At 39.9% G+C, this 20982-nt stretch overlaps 2 protein-coding genes and 1 pseudogene across 2 annotated transcripts in view; all 3 read left to right on the forward strand.

Annotated features, from left to right (window-relative positions):
* The first annotated feature begins 260 nt into the window (after positions 1-260).
* Positions 261-7618, forward strand: LOC145779371 (rho-related GTP-binding protein RhoQ-like). Its single transcript, XM_082590947.1, has 3 exons — positions 261-680; positions 5117-5328; positions 6342-7618. Exons 1-3 carry the CDS (start codon positions 554-556, stop codon positions 6588-6590), a joined length of 588 nt encoding a protein of 195 aa, XP_082447073.1. The 5' UTR covers positions 261-553; the 3' UTR covers positions 6591-7618.
* A 9546-nt stretch (positions 7619-17164) lies between these two features.
* The window catches only part of LOC145780224 (cholesterol transporter ABCA5-like), a 73216-nt gene continuing 69398 nt past the window's right edge, over positions 17165-20982 (forward strand). The window contains 2 exon segments of the mRNA XM_082591927.1: positions 17165-17251; positions 17958-18124. Coding sequence (XP_082448053.1) covers positions 17165-17251; positions 17958-18124 — 254 coding nt within the window.
* On the forward strand, positions 18793-19414 carry LOC145779627 (uncharacterized; annotated as a pseudogene).

Here is a 20982-nt window from a genome sequence, read left to right on the forward strand (position 1 = left end):
TCAAAATCTTATTATAATCATTCAAATGATTTTGCCACGCGTAATAATAGTAAAAATAGTCAATGCTCATGACAGTGTGATCGAGTTAACTTTGATTTTAATATAAACGTGTCAAGAAAATTAGGATAAGTTGACTTCTGTTTGTTGGTTTTGCGGTGATTTCATTTTTTGTAACCTGAATTGAATTGGATCCTCGAATATGCATTCTGTGTCGCTTTGCTGTCATCATATCACTGTTATATATTACAGATTACAGTTATTGCCGTATGTTGATTTTACAGTTATCAGTGTAAAAGCTAATAGTTCCAATAGCTAAAAATAGTAAGCTCATGTCTTTAGTAACATGGCTTTACTTTGAAATGCGAAAGATACAATTCCTTATGAAGTAAAGACACTTGTTGGAAATCGAATTTCACCATCTCATGTGACAGAAAATCTCATTTTACGTCAAGCTTGTCAATAACTTTGTAGTTCAATTACCTTGTGAACCTTCCAAAGTACTACTTGTGACCTACACTGCAGTCATCAAGCCTGTGAAAGATACAACGGGGACATGGCTAGTATGCTCCGGTGTGTGGTGGTTGGAGATGGAGCTGTAGGCAAAACTAGCATGTTGATTAGTTATAGCAAAGGAGATTTTCCAGATGAATATGTACCAACTATTTTGGACCAATATGCAGGTAAGCACATTTTTACTAGAATCAATAGACCAATGGTGGACAAATTACGGCTCGCCAACATAATTTTCTGGCTTTTCTAACTGAATAGAAATATCCCGAATTGAGGAAGTGTTGTTACCTCACAGGCTAACTCAAAAGTTTATATCAGACACAGCTCAAACGATTTTAAGTTTCTCAAGCAAAGTTTTTCAAAAGACGTCATGTCAAAAACACTCAGTCATTTTCCCGGTGTCAGAATGAGAATAGACAGGCCTAAAGCTTTCCTGAAGAGGCAAGTCCAGGCCGCAAATTGGAAGAATGCAAAAATACATTGCAAGGACTATTGGAGGAGTTCCAAGGCAGATTTTCATGAGCTAAACTCAAAACCATTTTTGATATCCTTTTAAATCCATTTAATGTTAATGTGGTTAGTGATATGGCTGTGCAGTTTGCCAACCGTTTTTTACAAACACGCCTGCTGTAGAAATGGAACTGGTTGAAATGCAAGAAGACATGGCTCTAAAAAGATTTTGTAAATGCCATTCTACAGTTAGTTTTAGAAAAAGTTTTCAAAAAGTAAAAAACCACTGTACGATATTTCTATATTTTGTAGAACAGATGGTTGTGAATCTTTATTTTCTCAAATGAAGTTTGTAAAATCATAACATTGTGTAATCCCAACAAATGAACACTTTGGGAGATATGGTTTGGTTTTTGAATCTTTATCCTCGGACTGGCAAAGCCTCATAGGTTATTTCTGGCAGTTTCGCATACTTTTAGACAGGGTTGTGTGGCCGGATGAATTTTGGCGTGTCCGGTGTCAAATTTTTTGCCCGATTTGGAGTCGTGGAGTTGGAGGGATTTTGATGTATCCGAGTTGGCCAGTTATAAACTGAGCAGTCGTAGATGTACATTTTTCGCTCGGCTCCACAGCCCTGCTTGTAAAGGCTTTGAACCACTGAACCAAGTCAAAATATATTTTGATTTTGTGGCAAAAGTAAACCTACAGTATAACTGATTTGACTCGATTATTTGTAGATGACTAAAGCACTAGAGAAGGTTTAAGTTAGCGAAAAAAAAAAATCGGGCAATAATTCTTTGCCTCTCCACCATGGTTAACGAAGCTCATGGATAAGAGGTTTGAGCTCGTTGGCAGCTCTAGGAATGCGTTTACAAGCTAGTGCTTTACTTTCACTGTAGCCTACTGCCAAAGAGGCAAAGTCGCAAGTGTGCTATAAAGTTACATTTAGAAACTGTATCGAACATATGACTTCAACCACCCAGACAGCAAAATCAGTCATTTTTAGACTAAAAGAATGTAAAAATGACGAATTTTGCTGCCTGGGTGGTTGATTGTTTTAGCAATTTCAATCAAAAGTATGCATTTCAATTTAGCAGTAGCGCTGCTGGTTTTATTGTTTTCGCTAACTACAGTCGGCCTGACAGTAGCCTTCATGCGTGGAATAATCGAAGTTTCTCGAGCTTGTGGCGTGAAGTATTTTAAAAATGTGCTGCGTTTAAATAATGTTCTTATGTTGTGATTTAATTGTTTTAACAAACAACATGTTTTTTTGATGGTGACTCGCTACAAACTCAGCTATGAAATTCGCGACTGAAACTACTTGTAGTTAAATAATTTGCTGCCATCAGCATTCCACTCATTGCGTCACGAGGAACTGCTAGATTGCGCGAGGCCTGTTCTAACTGGCTGTTTACCAAATTAGGTGCTCTGCTTGCATATACTTTATACTTCCTGTGCACAACTGCATATAACTCCCCTTGAATATTTTGCGTAATCAGAAGCCATTTTCAGCTTTTCCGACCAAATTCGCTGAGTAAGCACCATAGCTTTTTTGTAAGTCTCCAAAATTTTATACCATCAACAACTTTGAAATACCACCTTTAAGCTGAGCAAATGTTCTTCTTCGTCGTATGAGCTGTTCTTCGGGACTATATGTTTAGGCATGATGTCATCAGCCACTCTACAGTCTCGTCATCCAGGGTCTTCAGTCCAAGCGTTCCATGTGGTGGTTGATGGATTGGGCAGTCATGGACGACATGATCTACTGTCTGGTCTGTGGCGCCACACTCGCATCCCGGTGAGGGAGCCAGGCCCCATCTGCACATGTCTGAACGAAAGCGACCGACGCCGGTTCGTAGGCGGTTAAGCCGGACCCACGCAAGTCTTGCGAGGGACATTCCCGGAGGGTGGGGATCGACGTCGGGTAGGAAATCATGGAGTCGGGAGGTGTTGTTTTGCCACTCCATGTTCCATGTGTAGTTCGTCCAGTGTGCCGCACTTATTCCAAGATCTTCAACGTTGTTCAGCAAATGTTAACAGAGGAACATGCGACATGATTTATACAACAATGGAAGGTTGCATGAGTCGATTTATCGTCAATTGGGACCACTTTGCCGAGAATAAGTTTCTATCAAAGATTGTGCTAAGACAAGTTGAACTGAAACGTTTAGTGAAAACATTCAAACTATCGTATGACTCATTTATCTTTTTGCGGTGAAAGAATATAAAAAATGCTCTAGGTCACAAACAAGCAAGAATATTTTCTACATACATAGAATGTACGAACAATTGCACATGCAACTAAAAAAGCTTTAGCCTATAAATGTTTATGACTATTTCCAGAAACTTGATTGTGAGTCATACTTTCGTAGTGGAGCACAAAATGCCTCATGCTAAAGACTGTTAAGATCACGTATTCTGACATCGCTTGATTTTCCATTTCTCTTAATTTGCCACGTTTTCCAAGTCGACATTTCCAGATTAGAAACCCATGTTGAAACAATATCCTAGATTCCTAGGCACTATTGTATTATGCGAACACTTCTAAACAATCTTGTGGGGAACAGCTTCGTTCCGATAGCAACCTACTGTAAATATACAGGATTCTAGAGAATCCAGGCAATTCATACTCTTAATTCAATTCAAATTAATTTATTGCAGACTACAAAGCATGCGAAAGATGCAGCCTGCTGAATTGTAGGCTACGTCCTGAATTCTTAGATTTTTTAGATACTGCACTATCTTATACTGGAGTTGAGGCTTTTACATTTCATCAATAAAGTTACAATCGTGTAACGGTAAACGAAACTATCATACACAGTTACACACTCACATACATTGTTTGTTTTTTATTTGCATAATTTGTCAACGTATACGGTCATCACGACTAATCCCGATTCTATTGTAGGTTATTATACAGCTAGCCTACTTTAGTAACTTATTCATTGCTAGCATTAGTAGGCGATAAGCTGAAATAAAATTGAATCATAGGCTTATATCCTACTTTAACTTCATAGCTTTTCTTTTCATCACTCATAAAAAGTGCACGTAGTCGTAGAGGATTGTGCAAAGATTACTGTTATTAACGCTGTAGAAAATTAACCTCAGACAACTTTGTTCTTCATTGTTGTTTTTTTGACACCAAAATAACTTTCTATATATTTTGTAGCTGATTTATGTTAAAAAATGTTCGACACCTTGCTGCTGAACAGCTGACCCCATTGTAATTTTGGAAGCTGTAATTTTATCAACTTCTTTAAAAATATGTATTTTGATTGCAATTTGATAATTTAAACTTGCATTATCTTTGCAACAGCTCTATATTGAACGATGAGCTAAGATGACGCAATCAAATGACCATGTTGTCATATTTAACGAAAGGATGGAGTGTCGCCACCTAGTGATAGTGATAAAGTAGACCAATGCCATTTGTAGTATCAATTCTCCCGAAAAATTGTGGTTTTAGGCTTGGTAGACACTGGATTGGATGAAAAATATATCATAAAAAAATTTAACTTTGAGGTGTACACTTTGTACGTACGTACACAGTACACACGTCACTTTGACTTTCTACTAGGAGAATTTAAATGTAGCCTAGAGCTTACAACGTTTGCCTGTCACATTTTTATATAAAGATTGTCGCATGTTTTTTAAATTGGGAGAGGTTTTCCTGGAACACATTCCTGTGAGTTATGTCCTTTTTTTGAATATATGTGATTTGTAATGAGCTATACTTTTAGTACATAATAGGCCTGAAATATATAATGCGGTTCGTAGTATATGCAACGATTATTCCTGTGACAAATATACCGTACTAACTATTTTTGGCCATTCCTCAAATATAGTGCTCAGTTTGCGTGTCAGGCTACATGTAGAACACATGATAATTTCCTGTTACGTTAAAAATTAATCGTAAAAATATTTTACAAAAATAGTACTTTAGAGCATACCGGATATTCGGATAGATATCACCTATTCGATGCATGGCAATCAAAAATGGTCATTTTACTGAATCTTGTTTAAAAGGTAACCACAAAAAGGTGCGACTACATTTACAAAATTTAAAAAAAGACTGAGAAAAACATTTCTCTGCCACACTATTAGTAGAAGTTGCAGTGGGCTTACAGTCCAACTAATCAGTTTTACATTCTTTCAGCAACAATAAACGTCGAGGGAACATCATACATACTGGAGCTGATAGATACCGCAGGTCAGGAAGATTACGATCGATTGCGGCCTCTCTCCTACAACAAAGCCGATATATTTCTTGTTTGCTACTCTGTGGTTGTTCCTTCTTCCTTTACAAACGTCAAAGAAACGTGGGTCCCAGAGCTGAAGGAACGAGCCGGGGATGTTCCTTTTCTTTTAGTAAGTGAAGTTTTAAATTAGATTTAATGTTAAGGTCATTTTGGTTGGTTGGTTCTTGGTTCATCAATCCATGAGAATGGAACAAGCGACAAAAAGGTGAAGGATAACACGAAGATGTCAGGCAGGATGGGGAGCATAGAAGATAATGACAGGAGTCATGTGTGACAGAAAGGTGCCAGAAAAGCTGAGAACAGCACCTTATAAAACGATAGTAAGACCAACAATGTTGTACGAGATGCAGGCGATAACCCTGATGAAGACACAGGAGGGGAAATTGCAAGAGGCTGAGATGAAAATGCGGCGATGGTCTCAGGGGTTGACAAAGCAGAATCGAGTGAGAAATGAAATTACCAGAAAACAAATGCGTTGAAAAAATGAAACATAAACTGAAGAAGGCCTTAAATGGTTGTGTCATGTGGTAAGAAGAGACGAAGACTATGTCGGAAGAAGAATGAGAAAATTGCAAGTTGGTAAGAGAAAGCGAAAAAGAAGATGAAAATACTTGTGTGGTTGAAGATACATATGATACAAATAGTGAGAGTAAAGGCCGAAGATGCAGTAGACAGAGTGATGGTGAGGACTGAAATCTGCACCAGCGACCACACTTAAAGTGGGAATAAAGCCAGGAAAAGAAGGTGCATAGGTAACATATAACTGAGAAAAGCAATCCAAATTGTTAACGTTTGATGTCTTGTTTGGCGTATTGCATGCCAGGGAAGGTTTAGCATTAGATCAATCTGACTATAAGACAAAGATTTCAATTTTTCTATCCAACCAATTGTTGCTTTCAAGCATGTCATTACATGTCTCACGTGCTCTTTGCAATCACCACACAACATTTTTTAGCGTCTGAAAAAGCATGATACTACTAGAACGGTTATAGTAATGTATAGTATAAAGATTTGTAGAAGGCTATTTGTTTCCCTTAATCCAAATCTGTTTAGGTTTCTTTCTGCGTTCTAAAAGCTAGTACATGACTGTTTACAGCTTTTAACTACAAATTTTGTTTACAGGTTGGAACACAGATAGATTTACGTGACAATGCCAAACACATACAAGAACTGTTTAAACGTAAACAAAAACCAATAACAAGCGAAATGGGTCAAAAAAGAGCGACAAAACTAGGTGCTTCCGGTTACAGAGAATGTTCAGCTGTAACCATGGACGGAATTAAAGACGTTTTTGACGAAGCGATACGCACCGTTTTATATCCTGAAGACAAAAACGATGCAGCTGACAAAAAGAAGTGTGTCATATCGTAAATTGGTTTCACTTTGCAATCATGCCAAATTACACTTGGTTTTTCTTGCTTATGAAAAGACTCTCTAACTGTCGACTATGTTTGCAACGATAGCGCTGCCGTAGCATAGCAATAACACGCCAAAGAAAAAGCGATCATCGTCATTTGAATAACTTGATCATTGCAATAATTTATTTTTGCACATTGTATTTTGCAATATGTGTTTGGTTTTATCTGCCTGTATCTTGCTAATTTGTCCTAAGCTACATCTTTTTATGCTTTTATATCTATTGACAAGGAATGGACATAAAATTAAAGATATTTTTTCAATAGTGACAGAAATTAGGTTCATTCAGTGCACAGCAGCTGAACGCAAATAAATATGGCTGTACTTTTTCGAACCGCGATATCACCTGCTTTAACTTGTTGCAAAATATCAGCATCAATCAACGTAAAATCTGGGTAAACCTGCACAGCTTTTTGAAAATGGAGAGCCCGTTTTTATGGCTTACTGTATCTTATAATGCATGATAATGTATCCTCAAACCAAGCACTGTGTGAACTAACAGCGAAACAGGGTTGCGCTATTTTCATACTGTATACGTTGTCGTCAGTTTTAGCGTAGCTGGATGCGCGACTCTCCTGAGTTGTGAGCAGAAGTAAAATCCAAAACCCCACGGCTTTCGAGCGGTTATCAAACATATTGCTCAACTTGACGTGAAAATACTCGTTTCACTGTATCGGTGAGTCAATACCAATAGCGACATACACTTTCTACAAGTTAGGAACTACTTCGGAATTGGAAAAGGTTTGTACTTCTGACAAATACACAATAACCAACTTGAGGTTACAACGAAAGTATTTGAATTGTTGCTTTTTATGTTTCATGAAGATCATAATACTGAGCGGACTTTGATCTCAACACTTCAAAATTTTATCCCAGCGTCCGGCATATTGACGTCACAAAGTAGCATGTTATTGTTCCACTTTTCCTGAAAAGCCTATTGTTGTTGTTGTTTATCGACTGAAGTAAACTTGATTGTTTTAAAATGTGACCCAATCATCGGATGTGCCAAAAACACCAAGATCACAAATCACAACTAAGTTAGTCATATTACCCAAAGTGGGATGAAACATAGCTGTCTTTTGCGATCAGCATTTCCCTACTTTGTAAGGAATTATTTGCAGGTCATTGTCAGTGACGTAATTAAGATTATCTCAAGTTCAGAAACTTGTCTGAAGTAGGTCTAGACTATTAACTACATTTCAGTCACGGTACGAGTCAGTGTCAAAACGTAAGAACCACCAGTTACTGGTGGAAGCAGATTTATGTGAATGAATTCACAAGTAATTCAAAATTGACGCCTGAACACCACCTACCGGATTGTGCTATAAGTGAACCACCTTGGAATTTGTCACAGTTTCAATATTTTGGGCTTGGTCGAAGTTGTGAAGGCAGATGTTGATACTGCATCTTAGAACATTAACAATAAGGAAAAGTATTTGTTGTAAACACAGTGGTTAAGCCGATTAATTTCCTCAACTTCCACAGAGCACACACAGTACGCAAAAGCCTTACAGTCGCTTGCTACATCTACCATCCCCATGGAAGCTACCATACCGCAAACACCAAAAGGCTATAATCAAAATGGTCCCGATTTTGTTTTAAAAATAATTTAGAATAGTTTCAGTAAAACACCATTTTGCAATCATAGCAACCAAACCATCCAAAATATTTGAAGCATAACAGTTTTTATTTTTTTAGAACGTTAAAACTAAATTTGAACTTACAATACCTTGGCAAGACACCCTTGACCCTTATGGCCTACGTACTAACATAGTGGAGGTATTTTTAATCTACAGTTACTTTCGTCGTCGTCGTCTGAGCTTCTGGGGCCGAGGGTCTATCCTTTTACCACCCCAGATTCACGATGTTCCCGGACTACACTGGAAGGCTGCTAGAGAGCAGCCAGCCTTTAGTTTCATCATCCATGACGCGCAGACCTTCCACTCCGTTAGGTGGCTTGAAGATGGTACAGTCATTGATGATGTGGTCTGCGGTCTGTTCCTTGGCACCACATTCACAGGAGGAGGAAGAAGCCATTCCCCATTGGTGCATGGTTGAGCGGAAAAGGCCGACGCCCGTACGGAGACGGTTGAGGCGCACCCACGCCTGTCTCTGTAGTGTCAGGCCGATTGGGCGTGTGTCGGCGTCGGGGATGAATGAATGGAGTCTGGTGGTGCTTGACCTCCATTCAGAATTCCATTTATGGTCCGCCCAAGTAGCCGCAGAGATGTCTTGTTCATCAGCTTCGTTGATCAGAAGCCGAGCGGCTGGCACGAATGGGTGTCTTGATTTCAGTCGGCGGGGGTGCCCGTTTGGGAAGGCAGAGATCTTGTGGTGGAGAAGATGATTAGGCTCCAGTGCCCGTCGACCGAGGGACAGAGTGGCTTCTTCGCGACGAAGCTCAGCAGGTTGGATGCCAGCGAGAACGGGGAGATTGTCCAATGGTGTGGGACGCAGGCATCCGGTCACTGTGCGCAGGGCGCTGTTTATGGCAGTGTCGATGTTGTGGCGGTGAGCACTGCGGCACCAGACAGGTGCACAGTACTCTGCTGAAGAGTAGACAAGGGCTAAGGCTGCTATTCGCAAAGTGTCAGCCCTCGCCCCCCAGCTAGAGCCTGCCAGGCGCTTCAGTAATGCAGCGCGGGATGTCAGTTTCTTGCGCAGTGACACCAAATGGTGGCGGTATGTGAGCGATCTGTCTAGTGTCACCCCAAGGTACCTTGGCTCGGGGCAGAAGGACAGAGGTTTTCCGTTGTTGTGGACATGTAGCTCACGATCAGCTTCCCGATTGTGTAGGTGGAAAGCTGCCGCCACAGTTTTGGTTTCGCTGAGTTTCAGTCGCCAGTTCTGGAGATAAGCTGAGATGGTTTGCATGTCCTGGCTCAAGGTGTCTTCTAGATTTTCCCACGACTTTGTGGAGTGGAGAATTGCCAGATCGTCCGCATAAGCGTATTTTGCGGAGACCGTGGTTGGCAGGTCGTAGGTGTAGATGTTGAAAAGAAGTGGAGCCAGGACCGATCCCTGTGGGACGCCGTTTTTCAGGCGTCTCAGTCTGCTTCGCCGTGGGTTGCCGGTGGTGAGGGTGAAGCTTCGATTCCTGACAAGTTCCATAATCATATGGACCATATGTCGGTCAGGAAGCAGGCGAAGCAGCTTGTAAGTAAGGCCGCGATGCCATACGGTATCGTAGGCAGCTGTGAGATCTAGAAAGACAGCGCCGGCCTTCTTTTTTGCCTCAAAGCAGTCCTCGATGTCTTGGGTCAACAGTGTGACCTGATCTACAGTGGATTTTCCGCGCCGAAACCCAGCTTGCTCTTTTGGAAGGAGCGGGTCGATGATTGGGTTGACGCGGGCATAGATCAGTCTTTCGAGGATCTTGAAAGGAACACAGAGGAGGGATATCGGACGATAACTCCTTGGGTCCTCTGGTGGCTTGTGAGGCTTAGGGATCGCAACTACTAAAGCTCTTCTCCAGATTTTTGGGATTGTGAGGTGGTGCAGGCAGGAAGAGAGGAATCTACGTAACCAGGACTTTAGGGCATGGCCAGCATGGAGCACAAGCTCAGGGCAGATCTTATCGGGCCCTGGAGACTTGTGTGGTTTCACTAGGCGGAGGGCGGTGGCGAATTCCTCTGGAGTGAAGTCTCCAGAGATTGTTTCTTCTGGTGGTGTTTCCACTCGCCATAGGGCAGACACTTCCTTGGCAACAAGGCGGGATGCCTTGCGGTCCTTTGTCTTGTACACCCCGTTCTGCACTAGCTGGGAAGCGATGGCATTAGCAGAAGATTTTTTACAGTTACTTTTATATGGGAAGACGATGAAGACAATCATTTTGTTTTATTCATTCATCGGCGTATGAGCTGATCTTTCCAGGCTAGATTGAAGGGCATCAAATCATCAGCCACTAAACAGTCTAGTCGTCCAGGACCCTCAGACCATGCGCACCATATGGAGGCTGGTGGTTAGGCAGTGGTGGATCACATGGTCTGCGGTATGTTCAGTGGCACCACACTTGTATCCTGATGAAGGAGCCAGGCCCCACTTGTGCATGTCCGAACGAAAGTGGCCGACCCCAGTTTGCAGGCGGTTAAGCCTGACCCACACAAGCCTTGCGAGGGACATCCCAGGTGGATGGGGATCGGCGTCGGGTATGAAGTCACGGAGCGTGAAGGTGTGGTTTTGCCATTCCGTGTTCCACATGTGGCTCGTCCAGTGTTCCGCACTTAAACCAAGTTCTTCTGCGTTCTTAAGTAGTTGTTGTGCACCATGAACAAAAGTCTTGATTTCAGTCGCTGCTTTATAGGTGGTAGTCGCTTGAATGTTGCATGAAGGGGATGGTCGGGGTCCAGAGCGCGGCGAGTGGGAAAAATCGTGGCTCCTTTGCGACGTAGCTCAAGGTTGGATGCCTGCTAGGATGGATAGGTACTCCGTCGGAGTGGGACGCAGGCATCCAGTCACAGTACGCAGTGCATAGTTTATGGCGGTATCAATGTGGTGGGTGTGAAAACTACGGCACCAGGCTAGTGCGCAGTACTCAGCGGTGGAATGAACATTGAACAAGGGCTAGGGTAGCAGTACGAAAAGTTTTGGCATTAGCTCCCAGGGGAACCCGCCAATCGCCTCAAAAGTGCGACGCGTGTAAATAGCGCAGTGACTCCAAGTGTCGGTGGTACGTGAGTGACCTGTCCAGAGTTATGCCGAGATAAGCAGGTTCGGCACAGTAGGGCAGGCGTTCCCCATCAATGTTGATATTTATCTCATGCTGTGCCTCCCGGTTGTTAAGGTAGAAGGCGCCGACACTCTCTTTGCCTTCCTGAGCTGTGTCTTCCATTTCTGGAGGTATGCTGATAGTGTTTGAATGTCTTGGCTGAGGTTCCTCTCCACTGACTGCCAATTTCCCGCTGAGTGCAGAAGTGCCAGGTCGTCGTCTGCGTAAGCTTATTTCCTGGAGATAATGGGGAGCAGGTCGTAGGCGTAGTTATTATGTTGAACTGGAGAGGAGCCAAGACTGAGCCCTGTGAGAAGCTGTTTTTAAGTCGGCGTAGTCTGCTTCGACGACCGCTACCGGTTGTGAGGGTAAAACTGTGGTTTTGCACAAGTTCCATCATCATATGGACCATATGTCTGTCAGGGAGCAGACGGGGTAACTTACAGGTAAAGCCGCTATGCCATACGGTATCATAGGCAGCCGTGAGATCAACAAACACGCGCCAGCCTACTTCTAAGCCGAAAAGCTATCCTCAATGTCTTGGGTCATAAGTGTGACCTGATCTACGGTTGATCGTCCGTGTCGGAAGCCAGCTTGCTCTCAGGAGAGCTGCGGATCTATTGGTTCGACACGGGCGTAGATGAGGCTCTCGAGGATCTTGAAGGGGATGCAGAGCAGTGAGATTGGGCGATAGCTCCGGGTCCTCTGGGGGCTTCTTCTGCTTAGGAACTGCAACCACAAGAGATCTTCTCCAGATTCTGGGAATTCTAAGGTGGCGCAAACAGCAGGAAAGGAAGTCTTTTAACCAGGACTTTAAGGAGGCAGCAGCATGGAGTATCAGCTACGGGCATAGGTGGTCAGGGCCAGGGGCTTTACCTGGCTTTATGTGCTGGAGGCCGGCGGAAAATTGCTCCGGGGTGAACTCACCCAAGATGTTGTCCCCGTCTGGGGTTGTTACCCTCCAGAGGCCCGTCATTTCTTGAAAGACGGATCTGTCTGATTCACGGTCTCTCGATTTGTATTTCCCGTTCTCCACAAGTTGTGAGGCGATGGAATTTGCTGAAACGGGACATTGTTGACGAGAGGCACTTGATCTGCCAGTTAGGTTGTTCATTAGGCTGTGCCAAAAATGAGGTAAAAATTAATTTTTTGAGATAGGATCTTTTAACTTTCCTAAAAGTTGTATTTGACTATTAAAAACAGGAATGTGAAAAAATAATAATAATGACGTCACACGGTCGCGCTGGACGTTTCTATGGCAACCGATGGCCATTTTCACTAAACTCGCCATATTTTGATAACCGCTTGAGATAGAAAGTTAAAACACACATCAAAATCTGCAAAAACATCATATTTATATATGCTCTAAAAGCACTTTTCACTGTAAAAAGTCTAGAAAAATAGTTATCACCCAAAAACGAATTCTAGTCACAAATTGAGTAAAAAGAACAGTCTAAAACAGTTTAATAAAACAATTTTTTTGAAAAACAAAACATTTTACTTTTCACGTCTTGCAGGCAATACTGTTTAGCTTAGCGCAGTGGTTTCCAACCTTTTTGACCTTGCGCCACCCTATCAAAGAGATAAATAGTTTGCGGCACCCTCGCAAAACTGGGTCAATTTTATGAGATTTCTGTATTTCAAATAACTGTATGAAATAACACAGAATGAGTTGTACAGTATAGCGCGCGTAAATAAATGTATTTATTCCTGTAGCGCACCCAGCATGGGGCTAAGGGGGCTCAAGCCCCCCTCAAACCCGCCACCAAAAATAAAGTTTTCCTGACATGATGTGGTAATGATAGTGATAGAGTTATTTTATGCCGTATTTTATGCCGTCCCCGCCCTTCATGAAATATCGCTATGGAGTGATAGAGAGTTCTCTTCTGGTGCTAAATTACTACTGTGCAGAATATCGAAACCGGACTTCGTATTTTCTCTCGTGATATCGAACGAAATATTTTCGTTCAGTTTGCCACTTTGTAAGCAACTACAAAGTAAACAATTGGATATGGAGGGCAAGTGCAATTATTACACACGTGAAAGCTCTTGAGAAAGTTTTAAATGACGTGAGGCTGGATGCTGTCGAAAAGTTCAACGCAATTTACACGAAAGGTGCAAAAATTATTTCTGATTTGTTTCAAGACAGCGTTGCCCTGAGAAGAATATCAAATTCATCGGAAAAATGTTGTTGCAGAAACGCCTGAAGATTACTATCGAATATCTATATTCATTCCATTTATCGACGATTTCATCTCCTAACTTAACACCCGTTTTTTAAAGCTTTGCAACAGACTTGAGGCCATTTTTCTGTTACTTCCCACTGGACGTCAGTTGATAAACCTAGATAGGCAATTTTTCTAAAATTTGTCTGAATTTTACTGCGAAGAATTGGAGTTGGATTCTGATTCTTTGTTGTAAAAAGAATTGACGCTTTGGAACGAACAGTTTCGCAGTAATGGTAATGACGTGCCTCCACCGACATCGGCAATTGAAGTAATATTGTTGTGCGATTTAGACATCTACTGTCCCAGACAGCAAATCAGTCATTTTTTACATTGATTCAACGTCTGCAGACGTTGAATCAATGTAAAAAATGACTGATTTGCTGTCTGGGGTAGTATTTACAAATTGTTAAAAATATTTGTTACCTTGCCAGTTAACAGTTGTACAAGCGAACGCTCGTTTTCAACACAGAAGAGGATAAAAAGCTATTTGCTGTCCGCCCCGTTAGCTCAGTGGTTGGCTCAAAATCACGCGGCGCTGGTTCGACTCTCGGGGTGTGCGCTTGAGCAACGCATTTCAGGACTGCTCTCCATTCAGCGGCACCTAATGAATGGAATAATTAGGTGCCGCTAAAAAACTTCACTTTTTCAATCTCGGTAACCGGCCCTGCGTCAAGAGCCTCTACAAGTAGGCTATGCGAAACTACCGGAATAACCTATCAAGGCTTTGTCAGTCCGAAGATAAAGATTGAAAACCGAACCAATATCTGCGAAGTAGCATAAGAGAAGAAAGGCTAAATGGATTGAACATTCATTGGGAAATTCCAATTTCACCAACAGAAATTTCACATTAACTTCAGAAACGTCAAAGACGGCTTGACATGAAATTGTAGCTCGTTGGCTGGTGAATTTTGTTTTCGTTCTGGAGTTATGTTACAACCTGTTTCTTTTCGTCTGTTAGAGAACTTTCTTTGATTTTGCATTTTTACACCTAATTTAATTTTTACACAAGGCATTGTATAAATGTAAAATATAATGATGGGGGGAAAATTGTTTTGGTTTATTCCATTAGAAATTCAGGAAAGTGAAAACGCGCAGTTTAGCAAAGTAATGTAAGCTATATGACCCTTATTAGGAGCCTTTAAAAAGGGTGTATTTTCATTGTTAAAATCAAATATTTTTCCAAAGGAGCTTAAACGCTCTGCTGGAATCCTGGCACAGGTATCGGCAACCGGTGGGTTGTGGGCCGTGAGTGCCTTTAAATATTAATCAAAGGAATGGGCATAGGCCTATTTTCATTGTCACTATTGTTGCAAATCACTCGGCCGACATTTCTGAATTAGCCCCCCCTAAATTTTTTTCTGGGTGCGCTACTGATTTATTCAAATGTTAGTGTGAAATTTGGGCTTGACTTCTTGCACAAAGTCCCTTAATATCTCGAGGCACATTCGACGAAGCCACCCACAATCCCACATTTCTTCCTCGACTATAAGCAGTCGTTCTCGCTTTTTTAGTTTTACTGTTCGTTTGTAGGGAAAATCCACTAATTTGAAGACCCAATTGTAATCGCAAAGCAATTCACAAAATATATTCATAAGTATAAAGAACAAATCAATTATAACTTAGCCTTTTCTCGATTAGCTATGTAGGCTATCGTGTTTGTATGCGCAAGCAGTGGCGTACGCAGGATTTTCTCAAGGGGGGGGGCATTGAGAGTAGCGTAGCCAGGAATTTTGAAAGGGGGGGTTTGGACGACCGGTGGGCGAAGGCCGACGACGTTTTCGCGACGACACCCAGGGGCGGGGGGTCTGGGGAGTCTCCCCCACAAAATTTTGAAAAATTACTTTGAATTTAGTAATAGGTCCTTCAGGTCCATTACTTTGTAATAGGTCCTTCAGGGGCAGGACCGAATATACACTCTTCAAAAAAGTTTGTATAAGCTTTAACCTCACAAAAATAAATTCGATTATCAAGATATTTCCACAGTCAATAAACATTGACCTTGGCCGTATTCGCTAAAATTTTTGTATTATTTTGATATGAGTTGAAGAAATGAGAGCAAAAAAGAAAAACATGTGTAATAGGTCCTGCATCTCCCTTGCTATACAAAAAAATAGTAAAATTCAGTTTTTTGCTTATAAATGTTTTTCAAGTTGTCCTAGAATAAAAAAGTGTTCTTAGAGTAGATATAAACATGCCACTTCTACAGCTTTTGATGCAACGTTCATCTTTTTATCTTCAGTGGTTTTCGAGATATGACAATTTTTATGAAAATGGGTACTGGTAACCATAGAAACGCCCAGCGCGACCGTGTGACGTCATTATTTTCCAAAAAAATTGTACGTTTGTGTTTGTAAAAGTCCACTACAACTTTTCAGAAAGTTAAGGAAAAATCTATGAACCTCGCCATTTTTGGCACAGCCTATTGTTCATTTTTTCAATGTACTCCATGCTACGCGGCTGGAGTGTGTAAAGTCGATTGATTCAACGGCTTCTGTCCAACGATCCTTTCTCTTTGAGTCCAGAAAATTGGAGACGATTAAAGCGCTTTCAGGAACACGTCACCACATCTTTATGGTTATAGCTCATTAAAGATATTTCAATTCAGGTTACCTGTGAACCCAAATAACAATGAAAGATAATAAAAATGCAATGCAGCGTGATAGGTTGTAAACATCATTCGTTGAAATAAAGGGATATTAAATCGAAAGTTATATGATGTTCATAATCAGTTTCTGTCTTTAAAAATCTAATTTAAAGTGATGGAGGTTGCACACAATACACAACCTGCAGATTCATGAGCTTATTAGTTTGCATTTCCAGCATTTGGAATTATTGATTTAATTCACTGGGTTAGTAAAGAGTTTTATAGGCCAATAAAACATGCTTCTTTGCACGATTCACAAATTGAGATCATACTTTGAAAGTCTTCTCTAATTTTTGGCAGGTTTGGGCTATCTTTCCTAGTTCTCTGTCTTTGTTTTTCACAAATAATTTTATCTTTTTGATATTCTATCCATGGTTATATTGTATTACACGCACATAATTCTCAGCTACTTTCACGTGATTTAAAACTTTTGAGATAGATGCTTTGCAGTATAGCACCATTCGAAAACATAAAAAGTTATTTTGATATCTTTACAGCACCTGTAGACCTGAGCAATGAAGATGAAGTTACTTCTTTACTAATTAAAATCATTTTAAAGGCCAAAAGTATGTAAAAAGCTGTTGCTATTTTCCATAACAAATTGCATGGATTGCCTTCTGCCAATTTCATTAAATTTTTAACCCAATAAAAATAAATATTTTAAGAATTTACCGTACGTGTCAGCAAACACTAATTTCAACAAATGATATCAAACAATTCAATTTTTACGGCTTGTTTGCGAAAGTTTAAGATCAAAAGTTTATTATTCTAGTTTACAACAGTAAAAAAGCTGCAGCGTTTTTATTTCAAAACGAAACTAAAAAAGGAACTGACATCGCACAGTTGTAAAATATTATACGTTCGAACCACTGATGGGAACTTTTTAAGTTATTGCACAGCCGGAGATTTGATTTTATCGGCCGTGTTACAACGTACCTCTGGTACAAGCATGGCTTTTTTTGATTTAAAACAGATTAAAGTGCTTTTGAAAAGAAATAACCTTTTGCTTGCTCGACAAAAATCACAGACGGCACAGGTAAGTCTATGTTGTCGTCCCTTATCGTATAGATATTTTATTTGAGCTTTGTATTAATGATCAAAGCTTAAATACTGTATATATTATCGTTGAAGTGAAGCCATACGATATTTTGATAACTTAAGTAGACTGAAAGACAATTATTTACATACATTGTTATTATCATTTAAATGATTGTTTCGCAGAATCTTCCTTTTGGACTGAAAAAGTTTCTTGGGATGCTTCCTTGCAGTTTCGCATAGGGTACATACTTGTAAAGGCTTTGAACCACTGATGCAGAGCCGGTCATTAAGATTAACTGAGTGAAGTTTATAGTTCAAGTGTTGTCTGTGAAATATTGTATTTACTGTTTGTCGCTAAAATGGTAAACGGTCCTTAAAATGCGTTGTTCAAGCGCATATCTGAAAGTCGATCTAGCGCCGCTTTATTTATAGTTTACGCATACGACTAACTGAGCTATCGTGGGGACTTGTTTACTGTAAATTACAATTTATTTTTTTATTGCACATGACACTTATATCACTAAATGGGGTGGTAAAAGTTCTGTTAAACCATTTTACTGCTTAGTTAGCCTGTTTGTGCTTATCATTAATGTAGATATCGAATTTCCTTCGTGTTTAAGATCATTTTTTTGTGTTAATGTAAACTGTGTGACGTTAAACATTTTCTAAGACTAATTGTTTTAGTTTTGAATCGCTTGTTACAGCTGGTTGCTTTTCCGATTTTCTTTGCAATGCTTCTCGTGGTTCTAAAGTTGAGTTCCAAGCCAACACCGGTTCCCCACATGCCCAACCTGGACACTGCACCTTTGCATTCTTTCCTCAAAAACGATTCTCACGTTTATGTTGCTCCGAATTTCACTGAAGCACTTGAGTAAGTTAGCAAAGATTAAAATTGAAATACGATTACCATCGATTCCACTGGTCAACAAAATGAGAAAATTTTTTTTTGGCAGGACATCTAAGAGTGTTTTCTTGGGTTTTCAAGGTCGCTAATTACGAATATGGCATTGGTTTTGCCAGATTGACTCTAGTTTAGAAGATACCTATACCCCTAGATTAGCCCAAATCAGTGTATTTACCTGTATTAACCCCCTAAACATCTCACCAAGAAGGACGTAAATCTTATCAATTTTGTTTGATATAACACAATAATTAGTAACAAAAGCTAATTTAAAAATTACTGTAAAGTCCTACATTCCTTCCTACATTTTGCTCCCGTACCTATTGGACATTCTACCAAGATGAAAGAGGAGTATGATGCCATCAAACTCGTCCTTGAAAAGCTTGACTACAATACCCATAAGTGGCTCATCTGTGTTGACATACAAATGGTCAATTTTCTAATTGGTCAACAAAGTGGATATACCAAGTATCCTTGCTCCCTGTGTTTGTGGGACAGCAGGGCGAGAACCTAGCACTGGCGCAAGAAAAACTGGCCAGAACGCACCAGTCTTCAAGTTGTGACAGCCAATGTAATCAATGAACCTTTAGTTTCCAGGGATAGAATTGTATTTCCTCCTCTGCATCAAATTAGGATTAATGAAGCAGTTCGTCAAAGCATTAAACAAGGAGGGGAATTGCTTCAAGTACATTTGCAGTCAATTTCCAGGACTCTCCGATGAAAAAGCTTAAAGCTGGTGTCTTTGATGGACCTCAGATTCGAACGTTGATGAAAGATTTGGATTTCACCGGTCACATGAACAGCAATGAACTCACTGCATGGAACTCCTTCAAGGATGTAGTACAAAACTTCTTGGGGAATCACAAAGCACCTAATTACAGAGAATTAGTTCGGAAGATGTTATCTGCATTTGGAAAACTTGGAGCTAACATGAGCATTAAATTTCACTTCCTATTCAGCCACCCTGACAAATTTCCTGACAATCTTGGTGATTACAGTGAAGAGCCGGGGGAAAGGTTCCACCAAGACATCAAGACAATGGAAGAAAGATATCAGGGCAGATGGAATGAGCACATAATGGCAGACTATTGCTGGAACCTGTTGAGAAACTGCCCAAAAGTTTCTCACAAGCGAAAATCTTACAAGAAACATTTTTTCGGCGCAAATGAGTTAATAGTTTTAATCTTATTGTATTTCATACCATTGTTTTCAATTTACAATGAAAAAGATAATGTGGTTCCTTTCATCTACATTTTATGATACAAGGTTGATAGACTGATTTAATGCAACATGTTTTAGTGTTTTATGTGCTTACACTAGCCTACTGTATATGATTGTGTATTTTGTGTACTGTATATGACATCGGTAACATCAAGTTTTGAAGTATGACAAATCTAATATTCCTAAAAATTTCGTGATGTTGCTGTACTTAAACTTAAAACACTTAAAACTGTTTTTATTGTTCACAATTGACCATTAAATTGCATTTCTGAAATATCAAATATGGTTAAACTGTTTTTTTGATCTAGCACATAAGGCTCAAATATAGGATTTTGGTCAAAAATGACCCTATGCAATATCTCCTAAACTAGAGCCAATTCGGGAAAACTAAGGCCATATTCGGAATCAGCGCCCTTCAAAACCCCCAAAAACACTCTAACTTTGTCTGCCAAAAAATTTGTGTTGACCAGTGTTATAGGTAGTTACTTTTAGCTTGTAGTTATAAGATTTTGTTTCAATGACTTGCATACACTTAGCGTGTCATCATAGCCGTAGGAGATAGGGGGTCAGGGGGGACGGTTTCAACCCCTTATGAAAAAAAAAGTTGCAAATTTGGGAAAAATGTCCAGTTATTTGGGCAAATCAATGTTATCATGATGTTTTGACATCTCACCAGTTTACAAACTTTACATGATTTTACATTGATATTTTCCAATGAATGTGAAATGTAGGCTATTATCATCAATTTTGAAAACTATTCCATGTGGTATTGCAATTTAGGCAGAATGATAAGTTTCGATTCTACATTTGCAAAAAGTAAGTGCAAAGAAGCACAATTGGCAAGCAGAGGTAAGCTAGCATGTAGGCTACATTTTTTCAGGGGTAGGATTCAAAAGCCTGCTGCGTACTATTAATCTTATGAGTTTTTTTTTGCTTTTTTTTTATATCTTACTAATGCAGTCAATAAAAAATCATTTGGGAAAAAATGTCTAGTTATTTGGACAAATCAATTTTTACCATGAGTTTTCAATACTTTACCAGTTTAAAAACTTTGTATAAGGTTGTATTTTAAAGTACATCAACATTTTGTTTAGAATGCAAAATGTAGCATCATCACTTTTAAAAGCTTTCGTATTTGGTATTGCTCTTTGGGCTGAATATTAAACTTCGTTTCAGTATCTGCAAAAATTAAATGTAAAAGAATGCAATAGGTAAGCAGATGTAAGCTTATTTCAGATATTTATTAAGATAGGCTAAGTTTTCTACATTTCTTCATCGGTACAATTTTAAAAGCCTGCTGGGTAGTGGTAACCTTATGAGATTTCTGTTTTAGCATCGAAAACCTGTTTTGGTTTTTTGATTTTTTGTCCATAATCATGACCCTACTATTGAAGTTATTTTTAAAAATATCTGAGCAAAAATGTCTAGGTAGGCTATTAACGTAACGATGGTACTGAAAGAACATTGACTATGATTTTATTGTAATATTATATCAAATACCGTATTTATCCGTGTATAAGTCGCAAAATTTTGCACCAAATATTGCCCAAAAAGGTTGGGGTGCGACTTATACAGTACACGAGGGTGCGACTTATACACAAGGTTCT

The sequence above is a fragment of the Aplidium turbinatum genome, chromosome 11, assembly GCF_918807975.1.
Source record: "Aplidium turbinatum chromosome 11, kaAplTurb1.1, whole genome shotgun sequence".
NCBI lineage: Eukaryota > Metazoa > Chordata > Ascidiacea > Aplousobranchia > Polyclinidae > Aplidium > Aplidium turbinatum.

Coding starts and splice junctions, on each gene's coding strand:
- LOC145779371 (XM_082590947.1), top strand. CDS start 554: ATGGCTAGTATGCTCCGGTGTGTGGTGGTTGGAGATGGAGCTGTAGGC. Junction 681..5,116: donor TATTTTGGACCAATATGCAG/GTAAGCACATTT, acceptor ACATTCTTTCAG/CAACAATAAACGTCGAGGGA. Junction 5,329..6,341: donor GGGATGTTCCTTTTCTTTTA/GTAAGTGAAGTT, acceptor TTTTGTTTACAG/GTTGGAACACAGATAGATTT.